The sequence below is a fragment of the Onychostruthus taczanowskii genome, unplaced genomic scaffold (assembly GCF_017590055.1).
Source record: "Onychostruthus taczanowskii isolate IOZ18803 unplaced genomic scaffold, ASM1759005v1 scaffold35, whole genome shotgun sequence".
NCBI classification, from domain to species: Eukaryota; Metazoa; Chordata; class Aves; order Passeriformes; family Passeridae; genus Onychostruthus; species Onychostruthus taczanowskii.
Window position 1 is genome coordinate 3037409 of NW_024500905.1, and position 17164 is coordinate 3054572.

Here is a 17164-nt window from a genome sequence, read left to right on the forward strand (position 1 = left end):
GTAGCCTGTAAAGCTTCCAGGCTCAATAAGCTTCAAGTGCACATTGCAATTCTCATTTTTCTAACTAGTAAACAGCAGAGAGAATTACAGAGAATTTAAAGCCATTACACAAAAGACAACCAGTTCTACAAAGACACTACCTATTCATTACATCCCTAGAGGGTTTGAACTGAGCACTCATCAACAGAAGTGAGTGTGCTTGGAAACAGAAGTTGAAAGATTGCATGACACAAGACTATCACAGAGAGGATACAGCACTATGTGAACAGCCATGAGGTTTGGAGGAAAGATAGCAGAGATGAGTTAGGGATAGGAAAACGTAGTCCTTATGCAGGAAGAGGAAGAAAGTGGGTATAATGGTAGGAATAGGTTTATGGTTGCACAGTCTGTACAGACCCGTGCCAGGACTAAGCAATTCCGAAACAGTGCAAGTTTAGAAAGACAAGCAAAGCAAGTTACCTCTCCGGTATAACACTGGTAAGAATCACATGAAGAGTTGAGAATTAGCAAGAACTCTGACATCAACAGTCTCATGTTAGTGCTGAATTGCTTCTGTTAAGACCACACAGAGAGCTTGAAAACATATAACATGCAGTTAAGTATGTCCTAGCAGCTTTCATTCCAATTCCTTAAGAACAGCCTTAACAAATTTTAGAGTGAAATAGGAAACATTTCCATCTTTAAGAGACAAAGTGGTATACACTGGAATAAGATTTTTAGATCATTCCAAACTATCAGTAGCAGATCCAAGTTGTGGTTTTCAAGTACATGAGCTGTAATTTCATATACTGTAAAGAAAAGCTTTTCTGAAGTTTGGATGTTAATTTGTTCTTATTTTCTAGGGTTCCAAGTTTAACTGCTAGGATTATATATTCACATGAAAGGTCCTCAAGTTTAGTTCAGGTTAATGTTTTCTTTCAGTGGTCAAAAGCTAAGCAAACACACACAATAGCAAAGGAAGCCACTACTCAGCAATACAACAACAGAAAAAGCAATGTCTGAATCCATAGTTAAGGTTTGCTATGACAGTAATGATGACTGCATCCAACAAGATCAGGTAACAAACAGAGGGTAGCAAGTTCAAACACAAGATGAGCTTAAACATAAACAAGAATGGAGTCACCTAGAGGAGAAGAAAGGGCACAGATAGAAATAGCACAAAATCTACTCAAAAACTTAAGCACAGAGAAATGTTAAAATGACAAATAATGGCTTTGCATTTATATAGCATCATCCATCCAAACAAGACAAAGCGCTTTACAAATATTAATGAATTGAGACACAGTGTCTTCAAAGGTATCCATATTCAATTTGAAGTGTAGTGTAACAGTACTCTAAAGAACAGAGGCATTTTTACTGCTTCTTTCCTATGCAAGCATTCCCCTATGAAGCACTCCTGTTTCTAAAGCATTTATAAATTCCATTACACATGCTACACTTTTAAACTCTAGAGGAAAGAAGACTCGAAAGGTATATAATCAGTGTCTATAAATACTTATTCATAACAACAGCATGACAGAAAATTACTCCTATTCTCAAATATCAGAATGAAGGAAAGCCTACATTTCAAGAACAGTGTTTAACCAGATATTGCAGCAAAAGCTTCCATGGTTAAGTAGCAGCAGCAGCACTAGAAAAAAAACATTATCAAAGAATAATTCTAAGACATCAGCACTGCACTTAGAAAATTTTACATAAAATAATTACATCATAATAAATCCATACGAAATGAGCAGACTTCAAATGCAACTTCTGGCCTATCTATCATTCTGCAATATTAGAAACACTTTGAAGAGAGAAAAAGAGGGAGGAAACAAGACAACGAACCTTACCCTCTGAGCTTTTGCAAGTTCTTCTTTCAATCGCTCATAGCCCTTTTCTCTTACTTCCAGTACAGATGGGCTCCGTAAGTGAGATAAACTGTCTGTACTCAACCCAAAAATATCTTCATTTCCTTCAGCAACATCTGCTACTGTAGTACCCTGCAAAAGCTCTCTCTCCACGTTACTGCTCTCCTTCCTGGCATTACTGTGATTGAATGCCCCACTCTGGGGTCCAGAGGTAGAACCAAGTACTGTGTCGGTAACATTGATGCTGTAAAGAAAGCAACATAATTTTTTTTTATATAATACATTAAGAATAAGTATTTTAGAAATGGCAGTAGTGATGTTGAATATATAATTATGGACACAATTTAATATTGTAATATTGCATCTTTAATGAAGCAAATAGTTTACTTGCAACAAACATCAACAATTTAAATAAAAAGACACTTCTTTACCTGACACCTGATACTTCTCCACAATTCAGCTGTCTGGGAGATGAATAAACAGGTTGTGTAGGAAGGTCAGAAACATTTAATGCATTGGGTTGGATTGGTGTGGACACAACAGAAGGATGTGGTCGGTAGATGACACTGGGTGAGGTAGTTTGTTCCTGAGTCCCTGGCTCATTTACTCCAAGAAGATCTGGTGTAGTAGGCGAAGCGAGGTTCACTTCATGAAAGCCTTCCAAGGGGTCACTGGCCATAATAAAAGCTTCATTATATGGATCCCTAAATGAAATAATCACATTATCAGAAAGTAAACAGGAAATACTTAAATATATCTGCCAGCTATTTGAATTTTAAAACCACTCAAATGCGTTCAGAATACTTTGTGATAGAATAGAAACTGTGGACTACTCCAGCAAAAGTACAAACTTCAACCACCAAAAATGTTTTTTCCCACCCATTGTACTGCTGAGTCCAGAAGATCTAACAGCAGACTCTGCATCTAAATGGGATGATGAAATCAAGAACATACTCTACAGCATATAACAACATTATTCTTAATATAATCTAGAGCTGTTTCATATCAAAACAAATATATTTCATCCATGAAAGAGGGGTATCAGTGAAGCAACAGAAAATTTTCTAAACCTGAAACTTTCACTTTTCATCTCAATGAAGCAACTAATCTAGGACAGAAATCAGTGAACCTTTAAATAAATTACAGTCCATAGTGGTTCTGGCTCAATTACTCATCTGATCTTTTAACAGTTAACTGAAATGACAGACTTTGCTAATAAGATTTTTCGTGAAGTATGATGGTATGTATTTAATACATCACATGATTAAGTGAACATGACAGTTGTGAACAAGTATACCAAAAATATATTATAGGTAAAAAGTACTATGAATTGGCAATTTCACTGACAATCTTTCTCTTTTTTTTTAATTACATAAGCTTTTCATAAAATCAGTGGAAAACATGTACAACACATGATTTTTACAAGTCCTACTTTCCAGCAATTTCTCAGAGATGACAAAAATCTTTGCATGATTCAAAACTGTATGTTGGAAGGAGTATGAAGAAATTTGTGAAGGAATTACTTAGCACTGATTATTCACTGCAAAAAAAAACCCCACCTTTTCCACATTACATAAATACAGAAGAGAGAAAGTACTCCAAAAGTTACCTAATGTACAAAAAAAAATCTAAACAAAATAATACATTGTATTTTACACAGAAAGTTGCTTGGATCCTACACTTGAAAAGACAAGGCAGGAAGAAGATATAGAAAGATGGTGGTCATAACCATGAAGAGAGGATGCCATCAACTTACATGTACATCCACTTCATTAGCTACTTCACAAAACACACAGGAAGACATCGCAAAAAGAATCCCAAAATTATATATGAAGTAATGTTTTAGTAAAATTAAGAGTTTCTGGTCACCTTAAACACATAGAACACTACTCAAAACTGTTCTGCATCTCAAGGATTGTGGTGTGCATACGCCAGCGTGAAACACGGAGCTTTGCCACATCAGCAGGTACACATTCAGACAGCAAGAATATGACAACTGCTCAAAAAAAAAGGAAAAAAGGCAAGGTTAAAAAAAAAAAGAAAATAAAAAAACTGACCCCTCTCTAAGAAACACTTAAGGGACAAAAAGGACCTTAAATGAACAAAAAGGAATGTTTTTGTTTTGAGTTCCTTTTCTGCAGAAAATTTCATGCAGACATTTGTTTCATTTTGAACTATCAAGAGCAGTTGCACAAATATGATTTACACAGAAAAACACTTTGGGCTTTGAAGCTTTTCTAACAGCAATGAAAAGCTTATTTTTGAGTTTAAGTAACTTTGGCAAATATTGCTGTTTGTTTTCCCTACAATTCTTAACTATTAGAAGCCTTATAATTACATGCTCTACATGAAGATAAAGCCTGTTAAGTAGACAAATTAAAATGAAGGAACTGACACAGCTACAGGATGTTTCTTCAAAGTTCAATTTCAAGAATATTTTCAGCTCTACAATGCAATTATTACATAATTGTTTTACATTTAATAAGCTAAAACACTGTCATCTTTATAGTTCATCGCACCAGTGGAAAAATAACCATGGCACTGATCTCAAAGTCAGGGTCACATCTACACAAACAGTTTCCCTTTCTTTGTTCCCACCACTCTCCTGTTCATTGGCCACCAAGCCAGCCATACCCAGCACCACTATACTGGCAACAACACCAACCCGCCACTAAAAATTCCCAATTCTTTGGATTCCAGTCTTCACAACTAACAAGAGACACAGTTCTGAACATGGATGCACAAGGGCTGCCTGGATGCCTTGTCTTTTCTACAGCACCTAGGAAAGTGCACCCAAATCCACACAACAGAAGCAGAAACTGAGACCCACCTGAACAGGAACACACTTCTGCCACACACTCCCTGCTGTTGACTGGTTTCTATTTCAAGTTTGAAAGATGCTAGTCATTGCTAGTCACTCTCAAAACTCACAGTCTGCCTTGATATTCAGGAGAGATATCATGGAACTTCCTATCACCAGTACCACTGGCTGAACTTTGCTATGCAAGGTTTTTTTAGAAAAACCTGGTTTTTAAGAAAATACTACTTAGCCTTTTTACAAGAATAAAAGGAAAGGCTCAAGAAAAGCTTATTTATTGTTTTTTTCATTTATTTTACTATTTCTGTACAAATATTAGGGCTGTCTGTTTGGAGCAAATATTTTAAGAACACAGAGTAAGCAACAGGTTAAAAGATGTTCCATTCCATGTATCTGTGATAACAGACAAAAATTCCTCTACATTCTGAAGCTCAGGAGGCCATGCTGGCTCACACAGAGAAAAAACAATTGAAAGCCTACTTATTATCTTTCAAATATTCAAATGCACTGCTAGCTGTCCCTCCGGACCATCACATCAATTTACCCTGGCAAAATAATATGGTTCAGGGGACAGATGGGAGGAATCTATCCTACCTACATGGTCCCACTCCACTCTTTTATACAGCTTTTCCACCTAACCTGCCTATATCCTGCAGTATTTTTAACCAAAAAAAAAAATAAATAAATAAAAAGCCCAAACCAAAAAGATTAGGATTTTTACAAGACTATTACTCAGCTTGTACGTTAAATATTGACCTCAGCCGAAACAGGAAATAAATCCATGCATAACTTCTCAGCTATCAAAAACCAAGCTCTTTCTGATACAGGAAGTTAAAAAGTTTAAAAAGTTATGCAAGTTATTCCTGGAAGAGCTGAAAATAAACTCCCTCAGCTATATATTTCCCATTGCCTGTCAAATGGGCACTCATAAGCAAACCATCTGTGTAAAACACTTTCCAGTCACAACTTTTTTCTTTCCTAAGATTACTTCTCACTAGGCAGTGAGCAGCAGAAGCTGGGTTACACCACCCAGACAAGAGAAAGGAGCCCATATTAAGTATCTCAGTTTCAAGACTCACCAACACCATTACAAACACACATCAGACATCAATGAAACCAAACATATGTCCAAAAAGCCAGGTGGTTGCAAAATTATAAGCTCTCTTGGGAAAGAACTCTTCAAAGCAGTGGTAACCAAAAGGAGAAGGATTAAAAATTCACATGAAATTCCAGTGTCATTAAAGATTAGAGGCTTCCTTAAGGCTGGCAGGAAGGATTCATATTATTGACTAAGGCAGCGATGAACAGCCTTGCTGTGAAGGAACATGAAGCAAACGGTAAGCTGAGAGCTTCACTAGGAGCCAAGCTGACTGTGTGCAAAAAAACCACACACTGTTGACACAGCACTCTTTAGTAGTAATTCTGCTACTGTGAACAAAAGCTGATATTCTGACATTTCAGAGCAGCACACAGGTTAAATAAAATAATTAATTTTTTAGTATTTCTTCCACCACATTAATATAAGGTGAAGGCTTGGAATCACATTAATGCCTACTAAACGTGATTATTTTTTTCTTAGTTGATACTATGCAATTAGCGTCACACAAAAAAATGTCAAGTACTGTAATAAATCAGGATGAAACAACAAAATAATTCATTTCCTTATGCCTTCATCTGGAAATAATGCAAATTTGGAGGGAGCCGACAAATGTCACTTTTTATTACCTCTTCACTGCCACACCTGCACTGCTGACTAACCACAACTTCATGAGGAAACTATGCTCAAATCTGTTATTTTGTCTAATAGTAATCTAAAATGTACTACAAAGAAACCAGTTTAACACTTCCTAAAGCTTCTAACAGAAATTGAGAAGCACAAACATTTTTAACAGGAGTCAAATCAAAATGCTTAACCTAATTTTTCTGTTATAACTCTAAGAGAGGTTTAAGTACTTGTCTGAATCAAAGCACTCAATAACTAAATATTAAAAAGCTCCCTGAAAGGCAGTAATTTATTAAGGTTTGTTTCCTGAAAAAAAATTGTTGAAAACCACCTACTACAAACTCTGGAGTTTGTCTTTCACAGATTGCTTTTGAATACCAGACACTCCGTATATAACATAACAACTCTGAACAATCTCCTGACTGCTACAGTCCATTTAAAAACAATGCCAACACCAAACATTTCACACATCAGTAATCTCATTTTCAGCTTTAAAAGAATACAATCATAACAGAATGGCTACCTGCCCGAGTAGGAAGAAAAAAAAAATCCCTTAAGGAAGAAAGTTAACACCTCTAAACATTTTCACCGAGAGCAAATTCTAGTTAGTATTTATCAAAAGAATGTGCCCATTAGCCACTGTGGTTTAACCTCCAAGCAGCAGGCTTTAATATGTAACTGAGTCTCAAAGACTTCAACGGAGTCCAACACGTGCTTCAGCTGATTTGGGAGGGGTCTGGAAAGCGGATTTTGCCTCAAAACGACTGCCATTAGCCCACCACTGGGCCTGCATTCTTCTCAGTCGGTTTAGGGAAAAAAATTTGAAATATGTGGCATTGCAGAGCCTGGAATGTAATATGTTTTAAACTCTAAAGAACTCAATAGGGAATTAAGAGTAGTGGATTAATGAACACCTTTTAAAGAAGCAGTTTAGTTAAGTACTGCTACTTCAAACCTATCACATGCAAATAGGTGGTTTAAAATTTAAATTGTTGTAAGGGATATATGGGCAATATTTTCAAGTTCAAAACTAATTCAATTACATCTACCTAGTATAAGATACTGAAGAGATCTACACATAAAGTGTGGTAGATTTTCTTCCTAGACTGTTTTGATATTTAAGCTTAGCCAGAGATTTCAAGCAAGTTTAAATACCACTGTCACTGCCCGTTGATTGCATGAACACAAGTCAATATTTGGCATAGGAATTCCTTTAAGGTTTGCAAAAAAATATTTCCCAGTCCTAAAATCTTGCAATTGTAATAGAAATTTCTTCTCCAGAAACCCAAAACAAAGCATGGGGGTTTTTTGGTTTTGGTTTGGGTTTTTTTGAGCCAGTAAGATATGAGAGAAAAGAAAGCACTGGACTACTCCAGTCTTTACATATTCTACTTTTATTTTATTTTGACCTCACACAATGTATTTACCAGCAAATGATAAATCAGGCATGACAGTAAATGGAAAGTAAGGTGTAAGTTCAGCAAGTTTACAGAATTTAACAGCTAGCACAAACACTCTTGGTTTAATGTGAGAATATTTTTCTACTGCATTCCCTCTAGAGTCGTCATATAATACTATGATGTGGGTCTATTTTTACTCTCACTTTATGCATTGAAAACACTATTTTGCACTGTTTCAAAAGAAACAGTCTACTTGATAGCAGGATTTTATGAAGTTACAAAACTTCATAAAGTTTTGATGAACTGATGATAAAAAAATCTCTTTCAAAAACTATTTTTTAGGTATATCTTCGACTAGAAAAATATACATACAGACAACAAGTGTCTCTCTTACAGAAACAAGCAGCACACAAGATTCAATGACCTATATTTATGAAGTGCTTGTGAAACTTATAAATAAACATGGTTTAGAGTCTGCTAGATAGTACACCTCTTACTAGAGTGAAAAGTCAGTGCTTTGCAAAGGCAAGGAATACCACAAACTTTCATTGTAAACAAACATTCAAAGAATGCTGTTCTGTTAAAAAAGACTCTCAAACCAAGTTAATTAAGATGAAAATATGATTCTCTTTGCAGTTCCTGTTCTTTTTAAAGCAGAGTACTGTTCTGCCTTATCTTGGAAACTGTTTCACAAGCCCATCTCAGGTTTAAACCCGATCACAATGACTGTAGTGTCATTCTTGCCAAGACTTGGACCCAAAGACCCTCTCGTTTTCAGTTAACACTGAAAATATTCAGTAAGTAAACTTAAACTTCAGTAAAATTACCATGAATTTCCCGACATTGTACCTGCAAATGCATTTAAAGAAATATTTTCTTAATTTATAAAAAGTGGTTAGTGTATTAGTGCTAATGAAGTCTCTAATACAAGTCTTGACAGGTTACAGTAAGACAATATTTTCCATGCCATATTAAAAAAGGTCTTAAAAATAAAAATCCAAAGTACACATCTCCTTTCTGAGAAAATCCATAAACCTAAGTGGAACAGTGAGTGACCATCTCATTTGGTATTTTACATGAATTTTTAAACCAAATCAATAACAGCTATGAAGAAAGCTGCAGTCTATAATCAAAATGCTTCTTGTGACCGTTCTTTCTCCTATGGAAAAAAAAAAAATCCCCTTTTAAATATAGCATAACAAGATGGATATTCCAGTCGCAGCTGTGAGGTGCACTCCCATTTGTTATTTATTAAAAGCATAATGAGAACAGTAAATTATTTATCCTTCTTTGCTCACTAGGTAACATTAACCAAGCACAACAGATGAATGACTGCCAAGAGACAAATACAGAAGGCCAAACTTTAACCCTTCCAAAAACTCACTAAACAGATCTATAATAGAAACAACAATAAAAATATGAAAGCAACAAGATTTCAGGTTTTGCCCTACAGTGAGGAATACAAGTATTTGAACAGATGGTAGCTGCCAATACATACTTCTAGTCTGAACAACCTTACATCTGCTTCGAAAGAGAAGTTGATAATTTCAGTTACACCAAGTCTACACAAGATTAATTATTTAATCTATTTAGATAACTGTTTTTGAGACTTCCTAAGAACATGCTTAAAAAGGAATGCAGTGAACAAAGCAAGCAACATAAAATTTAGTATATCATCTGCAAACAAAACAGACAACACTTTCAAACTCATGAAAACACTGTAGCTTTTTGTCAGCAAGACAAACTTTGAGAGTGTCATTAAGGCTTCGGTCATTCTGTTCTCCCGCTTCCAAAGCCCTGCGAGCCTCGGGGAATTACTGGAGCATCAGCACTCTAGCAGCACAAATTTCTGTATAGCTCATCGCTTAAAATCAGCCTGTACCAAAATTTACTTTCTGAGCTTTACTGTCCAATATAACTACATTAGAAATTAAGGCAAAGTCAAATAGGCTACTTCAGCTTACAAGACCACTTATCGGCGACTAAGTATGGCCCTCAATATTGCTCGACAGACCACAAAGCAACGACAAAAGCTACGGGCGCGGGCAGCCCCACTGTCCCACAGCGCAGAACGCCACTCCTGTCCCTGCCCACGCTGCTCTGCACTCCTCAAGGGGGGCGAAATCTGCGACCCCCACAAGGGGCCCTGCCCGGCCTCCCCCCGCTTCTGTCTCTGCCCCTTTGGCGCTCTCCCCTGACCCGCACCTGCCGCCCCGCCGGCCGAGAGCTCTGTGAGCGGAGGCGAAGCGTTCAGCACTAGCTCAGCTCCTTCCCGCGTCCCTCCTCTCCTGCTCTCGGTCACCGCCGCCGGGCCGTCCTTCCCCTCGGGCCCCGCACAGGCGCTACGTGGGGAGCACGGCAGCTGCTCCGACCCGCCGGCCCCGGGGATGCCATGGCTCTTTGTCCGCCGCCGCTGCCACCCCCGGGGCAGGCACTTCCCGGCTGATCCCTGAAAACTACTTATGCCCAGTTTTGCCTTCGACCGCGGCTGAACTCGGGGACAAGCGCATCCCTGCCGCCGACTGCCCCTTCTGTGCCCACGCAAGCCCGACGGATCCGAGGACGCCCTCCCGCCGCAGACGGGCACAGCGGCACGGCCCGGGCAGAGTCCCACAGCCGCCACAGCCAGCCCGCGCCCGGTCACGGCGCCCCGGCTAGGGGCAGCGCTCCCCGGCGGCGCCTGCTCCGCCCGCCTGGGCACAGGCTCCCGGAGACGCGTCGGCGGGCAGGTGCAGCAGCACTAACGGGGAGCCACAGCCCGAGCAGCCACCCCACGCTCCCACTGGCGGAGCCGGGGCTGGAGCCGGGGTTGGGGTCGGGGTCGGGGCCGCGCAGCGCCCGCCGCACGTACCTGCCGAGCCTCGAGAGAGGAGCGGCCGCCGCCGCCGCGTCCCCTCAGCCGACCTGCGGGGCCGGGCCGCGCATGCGCGGCGCGGCGCAGAGCCCGCAGCGGGGTGGGGGGGCAGTTGTGCGCGGCCCTGCTGCCGCTCCCTAGCGGCGGGGCGGGGGTGAGCTCCGTGAGGGGAGCGGGGCCGGGCGGGGGAAGGAAGGGCCCGGGCCCGCGGGGCCTCCGCCCGTCACCGGGCTCAGAGCTAAACCCTGGAGCACTGCTCCTCCTCAGGGACCGGCGAGCGCAGCCCTGCTCGGCTCTGAGTGTTCTGCTGCCCCGAAAAACACAAGGAAGTTAATAACTCTGTGTTTAGTGGTATGCAGTAACAGAGGCACGGGATTGCACAATTGAAAATTACAAAATGAAAAATATGCCAGGTGGTTATCCTGCAATTTTCATTCATGGGGCATGCACTGCTCCAAATCAGTTTCCAAGCCTCCCTAATGTATTTATAATTTCATAATTAAAGACTGAACTGTACACACAAAATTCCTGAAATGAGGCCACATGTAAAAGGCCTCACTTGCTAAGGAGAGGTGTTTTTCCAGCTCCAGTGGTTTGATTAAGAGCGATTACCACTATGTCTCATGTGGGCTTGCCCCAAGCCGTCCCCACTGCCACCCTGACACGAGCATGGTACTCAGCGCACTTGAAGTCCCGGTCTGTACTGTTCTGTGTCCTGTGTCTTAAAGGTGATAGGCAAAATGTTATAAAGCTGCTATAAATAAGACTCCATGTCACCACTGGTCTGATTACAGTGCCAAAAAATATGCTTCAAATGACAGCAGTATTAGCCGGGCCATGTCCTTTCCTTGCTGTTAGTGCAGCTGAACTGAATCGTGTGCGGCATGGTGAGGAACTTGAGCAAAAAACCAAGGTAAACAAGACCTTGTCCCATTCATCAGTTAAGGAATCTAGGCCGCATTCCAGTCAATAATTGAAACTTTAATTATCTTGACAGCTTTCAAATGTGAATGTGAAAGAATCCTGTTTGGCCAGTCCTGCAGGACACAGCCACAGACGAATAATGTTCTCTGTGGCGCATTCCCCATGGCATCCACCAAGCAAAAAGTTCACTGAGAGCAAAAGAATATGACAAAGATGACATCCAAAGGCAAATGTCTCTATGCCATTCCTCATAAAGTAAAAATACAGTACCTATAAATACTAATATCTTCTAAATTATTTTCCAGTATGTAAATCTACATTGACTGCAATAGGGCTCAGGCAGAAAAATGGCTACAGAAGGTCATCATCTATAGCTTTTCTGGAAGCAATCTGAAAACCAAGAAATCAAAGTGCCAGAAGTGGAATATTCAAACAGCAGTATAACTTGAAGTTTGTTATAAAACCCCAAAAGAGCAGAGACGTTCAGTATAAGGACCTTGAACTTTAAATTATTTAATTTGCTAATATTGACATGAGATAGAATCCAGGAAGTGCTATCAGATTACAGGTTTGACAAATTAGAAGATGCATCAGAAATTTATTAAAAACATGATTGCAAAAGAAATGACAAGTGGAATCATAAGTTGAAAACAACCTATTAAGACATAGTAAACCAACAAGTGTCTATAATTAGGATTTGTAATCCTATAGTTCTTAATCCTGTACAATGACTGTGCTTGGCATGACAGTTTGTCTTAACCAGATTAGACATCTCGCATTTCAAGAAATAAAAGCAATACAGTTCCAAAGACATTTGACTGCTAAAATTAATCACCAACAGATTTATTTTGTCAAAGTACTCCTGTGTTTTGCTGTGTATAATACTTTAAAGAGTCAGACAGCAACAAACCACAGAAAGCATAATTTACGTGGTTAAAATTAAAAGCTAAAATAATTTGAATAAATAAATTGAATTAAATCTGGAGTCATAAATAAGAGAAGTCTTTTTCATGGGGCTGGGGCAAAAGAAAAAGATATTTGAAAAGAGTATTTTTATCCAGCCCTTTGCTCCTTCCTGAGCTGCATATCAGTGTCAGGGTGGAGCTACTCCTCCAGGCATCATGAACTGAGAGCCAAGGTCACCAACAAGGGCACAGCCCAGAGCAGAGCCAGGTGGCAATAGCAACAAGCTTTGCCATACACCAGTGACCATCACCCAAGGTGAGATGCCAAGTCCAGGATCCCTTCAGGAAGTCTTGTCAGGAGGAGCAGGAGGCGGTACTGGAGACATGTGTGACCTGTGTACAGACCTACACCTGGAATGTAGGTCTGGGGCCCATCCAAGGAAGGATCATCCAAGAGAGACTCACGCAAGACAGTACGGCTTGGCTGTTTGTTTTGAGCTCTGTAGCGTGGCCAAATGCCCCAGATCAGAAATTCCCATTCTCCAGCTAGAGAGAACACTGAATAGGTATCTTGGCACAGACCTGGCTGGAGCAATTTATATACTAAAAACTGAGTCTGGACTTGTGTAGCTTCTCTCCAGTCATACTGATGGAAGGTGTGACAAAAAACACTGCAAACAGTTCCTGCACTGCACAGAGTCCCCCTGAGCTGCAGCTCTGTCTGTCAGAGTCTTCTGTCACATTTGAGCCATCTGTCTGAGAGACTGTATCTTCAAACGTGGTTGTTTCCTTTCCTAATAGTTACAGTCCACTCGACCTAAGAAACCTGTTTCAGGGAGGAGAAAACTGAAGGGACAAAGGGCTTCTGTTTTGAAGAAGGTAGTCCCAGACCATGGCAGGGCTTTCTGTTGAAGGCAAGGATTGCTGCAGGACTTTAGAAAAAACAAGTGTTTTTCTTTGATCATTTTTCTTTGATCTGAATTTAGTTAGTTTCTCATCTCCACACAGAAGCACAAATGCCAGCTTGGGAGGAGTTAAAGAAAGAGATGGTTGTTCTCTTTGTAGAAGATATTTAAGTGTTTAGTTGGGGAGGATGTCCCAGCAATGTTATGGATAAATAAAGCAAATAAAATTTGAAATATCACTTTCTACTTGCCTATGGTATTTCTTACTTGTTTATTATATTATTTTTTTAATATTGAATGAACTGTACTTATTACCACCCTTTTTGTCAAGATGTTACAAAACAATAAACTCAAGAAAGCCACAGGATAAGTCTATTGATAGCAGTCACACGTGTATTGAAACCCCATAGTACAGTGAAAAAAAACCCCAAAGAATGATCCACTATATAAAAAAAAGATACAGAGATTTTAAGTCTTATCTATTTTAGAAATCCTCCCCCCAACCAATGCTCAAAGTACTGGGAAATGTAGTTCCCCACTCAGACATAATTCTTCAGTGTTTAGCTAACCATTTTGAAAAGAAATCCAATTGGTACATTGGCATAAATAAGCTTCCAGCTGATTGGAGCTCTAAAACTTCTCTCCATGCTGTCCTCCGTGTCCAACCAATAGAATGTTAAAACTGGTGAGATCTGTGTTTTTTTTCAAATCTACCCACTATAAAAAGGCCCAGGATAACAGAAAATAAGCAGGATTGATATTAACTGCTCTTTCTCAAAACTTCCAATGGTGAAAGAGAGAACAGCCTTCCTAAGCAGTACATTCCAGTACTGAACTAACCTTGGAGTTACAAATATCTTCCAAAGTCTAACCTCATCTCCTGTGCTGCAGCGTAGAAGAGGTAACAAGCTTATCTCAGTGAATACAGGAAGCAGAATTCAGGGCATTTGATAGCATCACCTATACCCTCAATTTTATCAAAGAATAAACAATTATTTTAATCTTTCCTCAAAGGTGATGTTTTTTAGACCTCCAATTATTTTTATTGTTCTCTCTGGGTTTCTTCCTGTGGGTCTTTATCATAACAGTGCTCAATTCCAGGCACAGCACTCCAGCTGGTCTGATGAGCACTGGCTTTAAGATATCACACATCTGCCTATAAATCCCACCAAAGACCTTTGCTTTTTCTCTTATGGCAGCAGAACACTGCTTAACCAGTCCTTCTCCAGCTTGTGTATAACCTCACTTGTGAATTTTCTTCTATGTCCATTGATTCTTACTGAATTCTAATCTTGTTCTGAAGAAAAAAATTTTAAGGCCCTTCACATCTTGCAGATTTGATAAGTGCACTGTCTATTCCATCAGCCAAGTCATTAATTAAAATACTGCATGTTATCAGATCCAGAATGATCCTCTGAGCTGAGATGCTCCTCTTGAAAAATTGACCTTCTAAAAACATGGTTTGAGTGGGGTTTTCATACCCATCTTGTATTGTTTCTATGGTAATTTATGCTGGACAGCATGCCCCTCCCTTTCTTATGAGATGTCAGGAGGGAATTTCAAAAGCCTTAGCAAACTCTATCTGTATCACATACATTGATTCTTTCCTGTTTCTCTTGAAATTATGTGCTCAAATCATGCAACAAATATGATGTAGCATCAAAATCTCAAACAGCTTTATAGTCTTCACCTCTGTTACCAATGTTATCACCTCTATTGTCCATGCACTAAATTAATGTCAGAAACAAGAGCTTGAAATTATGTCTAAAAAGGAAATATTCATTAAAGCCCTGTATGCATTAATTGAAAGTCAAGGCTTGAATACTAAAAAATATAAACTTGACAAATAAATTCTTTTATACACAGCATATATCTATACACAACTGGCAGAACTCACTGACACAATATTAAAACAATGGCACATTCTTTACTGATTTAAAAAAAAAAACAAAACAACACTGTTAAGGGAATACACACAACACAGCCTAACCAAGGAATGTACAAATTAATAAAAATATAAATTCTTCATTAACTGTTAAGGTGACAAGGATTAAAAAGAAATTTCCCCTTCAAGCACATAGATTACAATTGCCCACTTTGACTGTAAGACTGATTCTGCAAACAAGCTGCCCAACTAGGCAGATTCTGCTGTTTAATATGAAATAATAATGCCTCTGCATTTTTGAAGGTGCTTATAAATGCAGCAATACTAAATAGAAGAAACATAACAACTGAAATGGGCTTACCAACTTATGTAAGGACTGACATGTGGCTTCGTTTATCTTTAGAAGCAAGCCAGGGACGGATCCAGAGTGTGATTAAAAATAGCACAATGTGTTCATCCCTAGTTGGAAGACAGCAGAGATACCAAACATGAACTCAGAAACCAGAAAATAAACATTTCACATTAAAGTTACCTTTCCAAAAATCCAAACAAACTTTGTAGCCCCAACAAACCTGTTGTTCAAACTGAAGGATTCTTTTACTTGATGAGACTCCAAAAACAGCTTCACCAATACTGAAAATAAAACCAGTGAAAGGCACCAGGTGAGAATTCAGGAATCCTGTGTTTTATTCACAAGCCTGCTTTGGACCTTGGTACCTTCCCTGTGCCTTAATTTTTCCATCTCTAAATGAAATTAATGAAACTTCTTCCTCCTTCTCTATAATACATATGCAAGCGATAAATTTTAAATAATTTTTCAAAGGTCTTCATTCTTTCAGATAGAAGTTGCTATGAAAATGGAATATGTGGCTTTAATGAGCTGTTTTTTCTTTATTTTTGCCCAACAACATAGAGATTCAAAATCAGACTTCAGTCAAGTCTGCCAGTTATTGCTGAGCTGTGCTCTGTGAGGTGAAGCTGATCTTCTGGAGAAGATTATACAGGTACTAACCATTTCCCTGTGTGACAGAAGTACTGTTTTGTTCACCTTCTGTTTAGAGTTACCTAGTTGGTACAGGCATCGCTCCACTGGGCACAGGAATGCATCCCAGTTTAGAGTGGCCTTTTCTTCTCCTTGTCTTCATCTGTCTTCTCAAGCTAAGCACACCCATGATGCCAAGGCTGTGCAAGTTCAGTGCAGCAGAGAGGCATTACTGAAAAGGAATCTCACTTCTTTACTCAGTAGGTGGTAAAAAATGCTTAAGTAGTATTGAAACCAGAGCAGTTTCAGTTGCACAAAAGAAAGGGATTACTGTTACACTTTCCAAAGTGACCTTAAAAGTGCTAGGCCTCCCAGGAGTCTAGTCTCCATTATCATATACATCTCTGTTGCCTTGATTGGATATGTTCTCTCACACTCACCGTGGTAGGAAACATTTTCTGTCACCTCATTAAAATAGTCAAAGCATGGATTTACCCAGAGGAGAGTGAAGGATAAATTCCCCTGCTAGCACCATTCAATGCCCATGCATGTTCTGGGCCAGGCACTGGCTCAGCAGCAGCGCAGCAAGCAGAGGGCTCGTTTCATCTGCTCTTGGCAAACTGATTGAACCCCATGTCTGGGAGAACAACGAGGCTTTAGGTGCTGTTCAGGCAGTTTTTCTAAGTGAAAAGTTGCAGAGAGCAGAGAATGAGAGGATTTGTTGAAATTCAAGTGGAAATGATCAGACTTGCTGTCCGTAGGAAAAGGTTAGTTGTTTATCTCTGTTGGTTCACTAAACATGCTCTTCTTTTTCCTGCATGTCACTTGATCTTTTTACACTCTTTCTGGTTTCTCCCTCTTAAGCAATATCTAAAAAGTGAACAAATGAAGTTCTGAGGGAAATGTGTGGCATTGAAC

The 17164-nt window shown here is 39.5% G+C and overlaps 1 protein-coding gene across 5 annotated transcripts in view; it reads right to left on the bottom strand.

The window, feature by feature from the left end:
- The window catches only part of LOC121339460 (RAB3A interacting protein), a 32697-nt gene extending 21985 nt beyond the window's left edge, over nt 1-10712 (bottom strand). Inside the window, exons 1-3 of one of the 5 annotated variants that reach the window (XM_041411239.1) lie at nt 10643-10712; nt 2282-2554; nt 1833-2094 (exon numbers count right to left, since the gene is read on the bottom strand). In XM_041411239.1, coding sequence (XP_041267173.1) covers nt 1833-2094; nt 2282-2529 — 510 coding nt within the window. In that variant the 5' untranslated portion in view covers nt 2530-2554; nt 10643-10712. Of the gene's footprint in view, nt 1-1827; nt 2095-2281; nt 2555-9996; nt 10562-10642 lie in introns of those variants that run through there. The other 4 variants (XM_041411238.1, XM_041411240.1, XM_041411242.1 and 1 more) reach the window with 4 other exon arrangements.
- Nucleotides 10713-17164: the final 6452 nt, after the last annotated feature.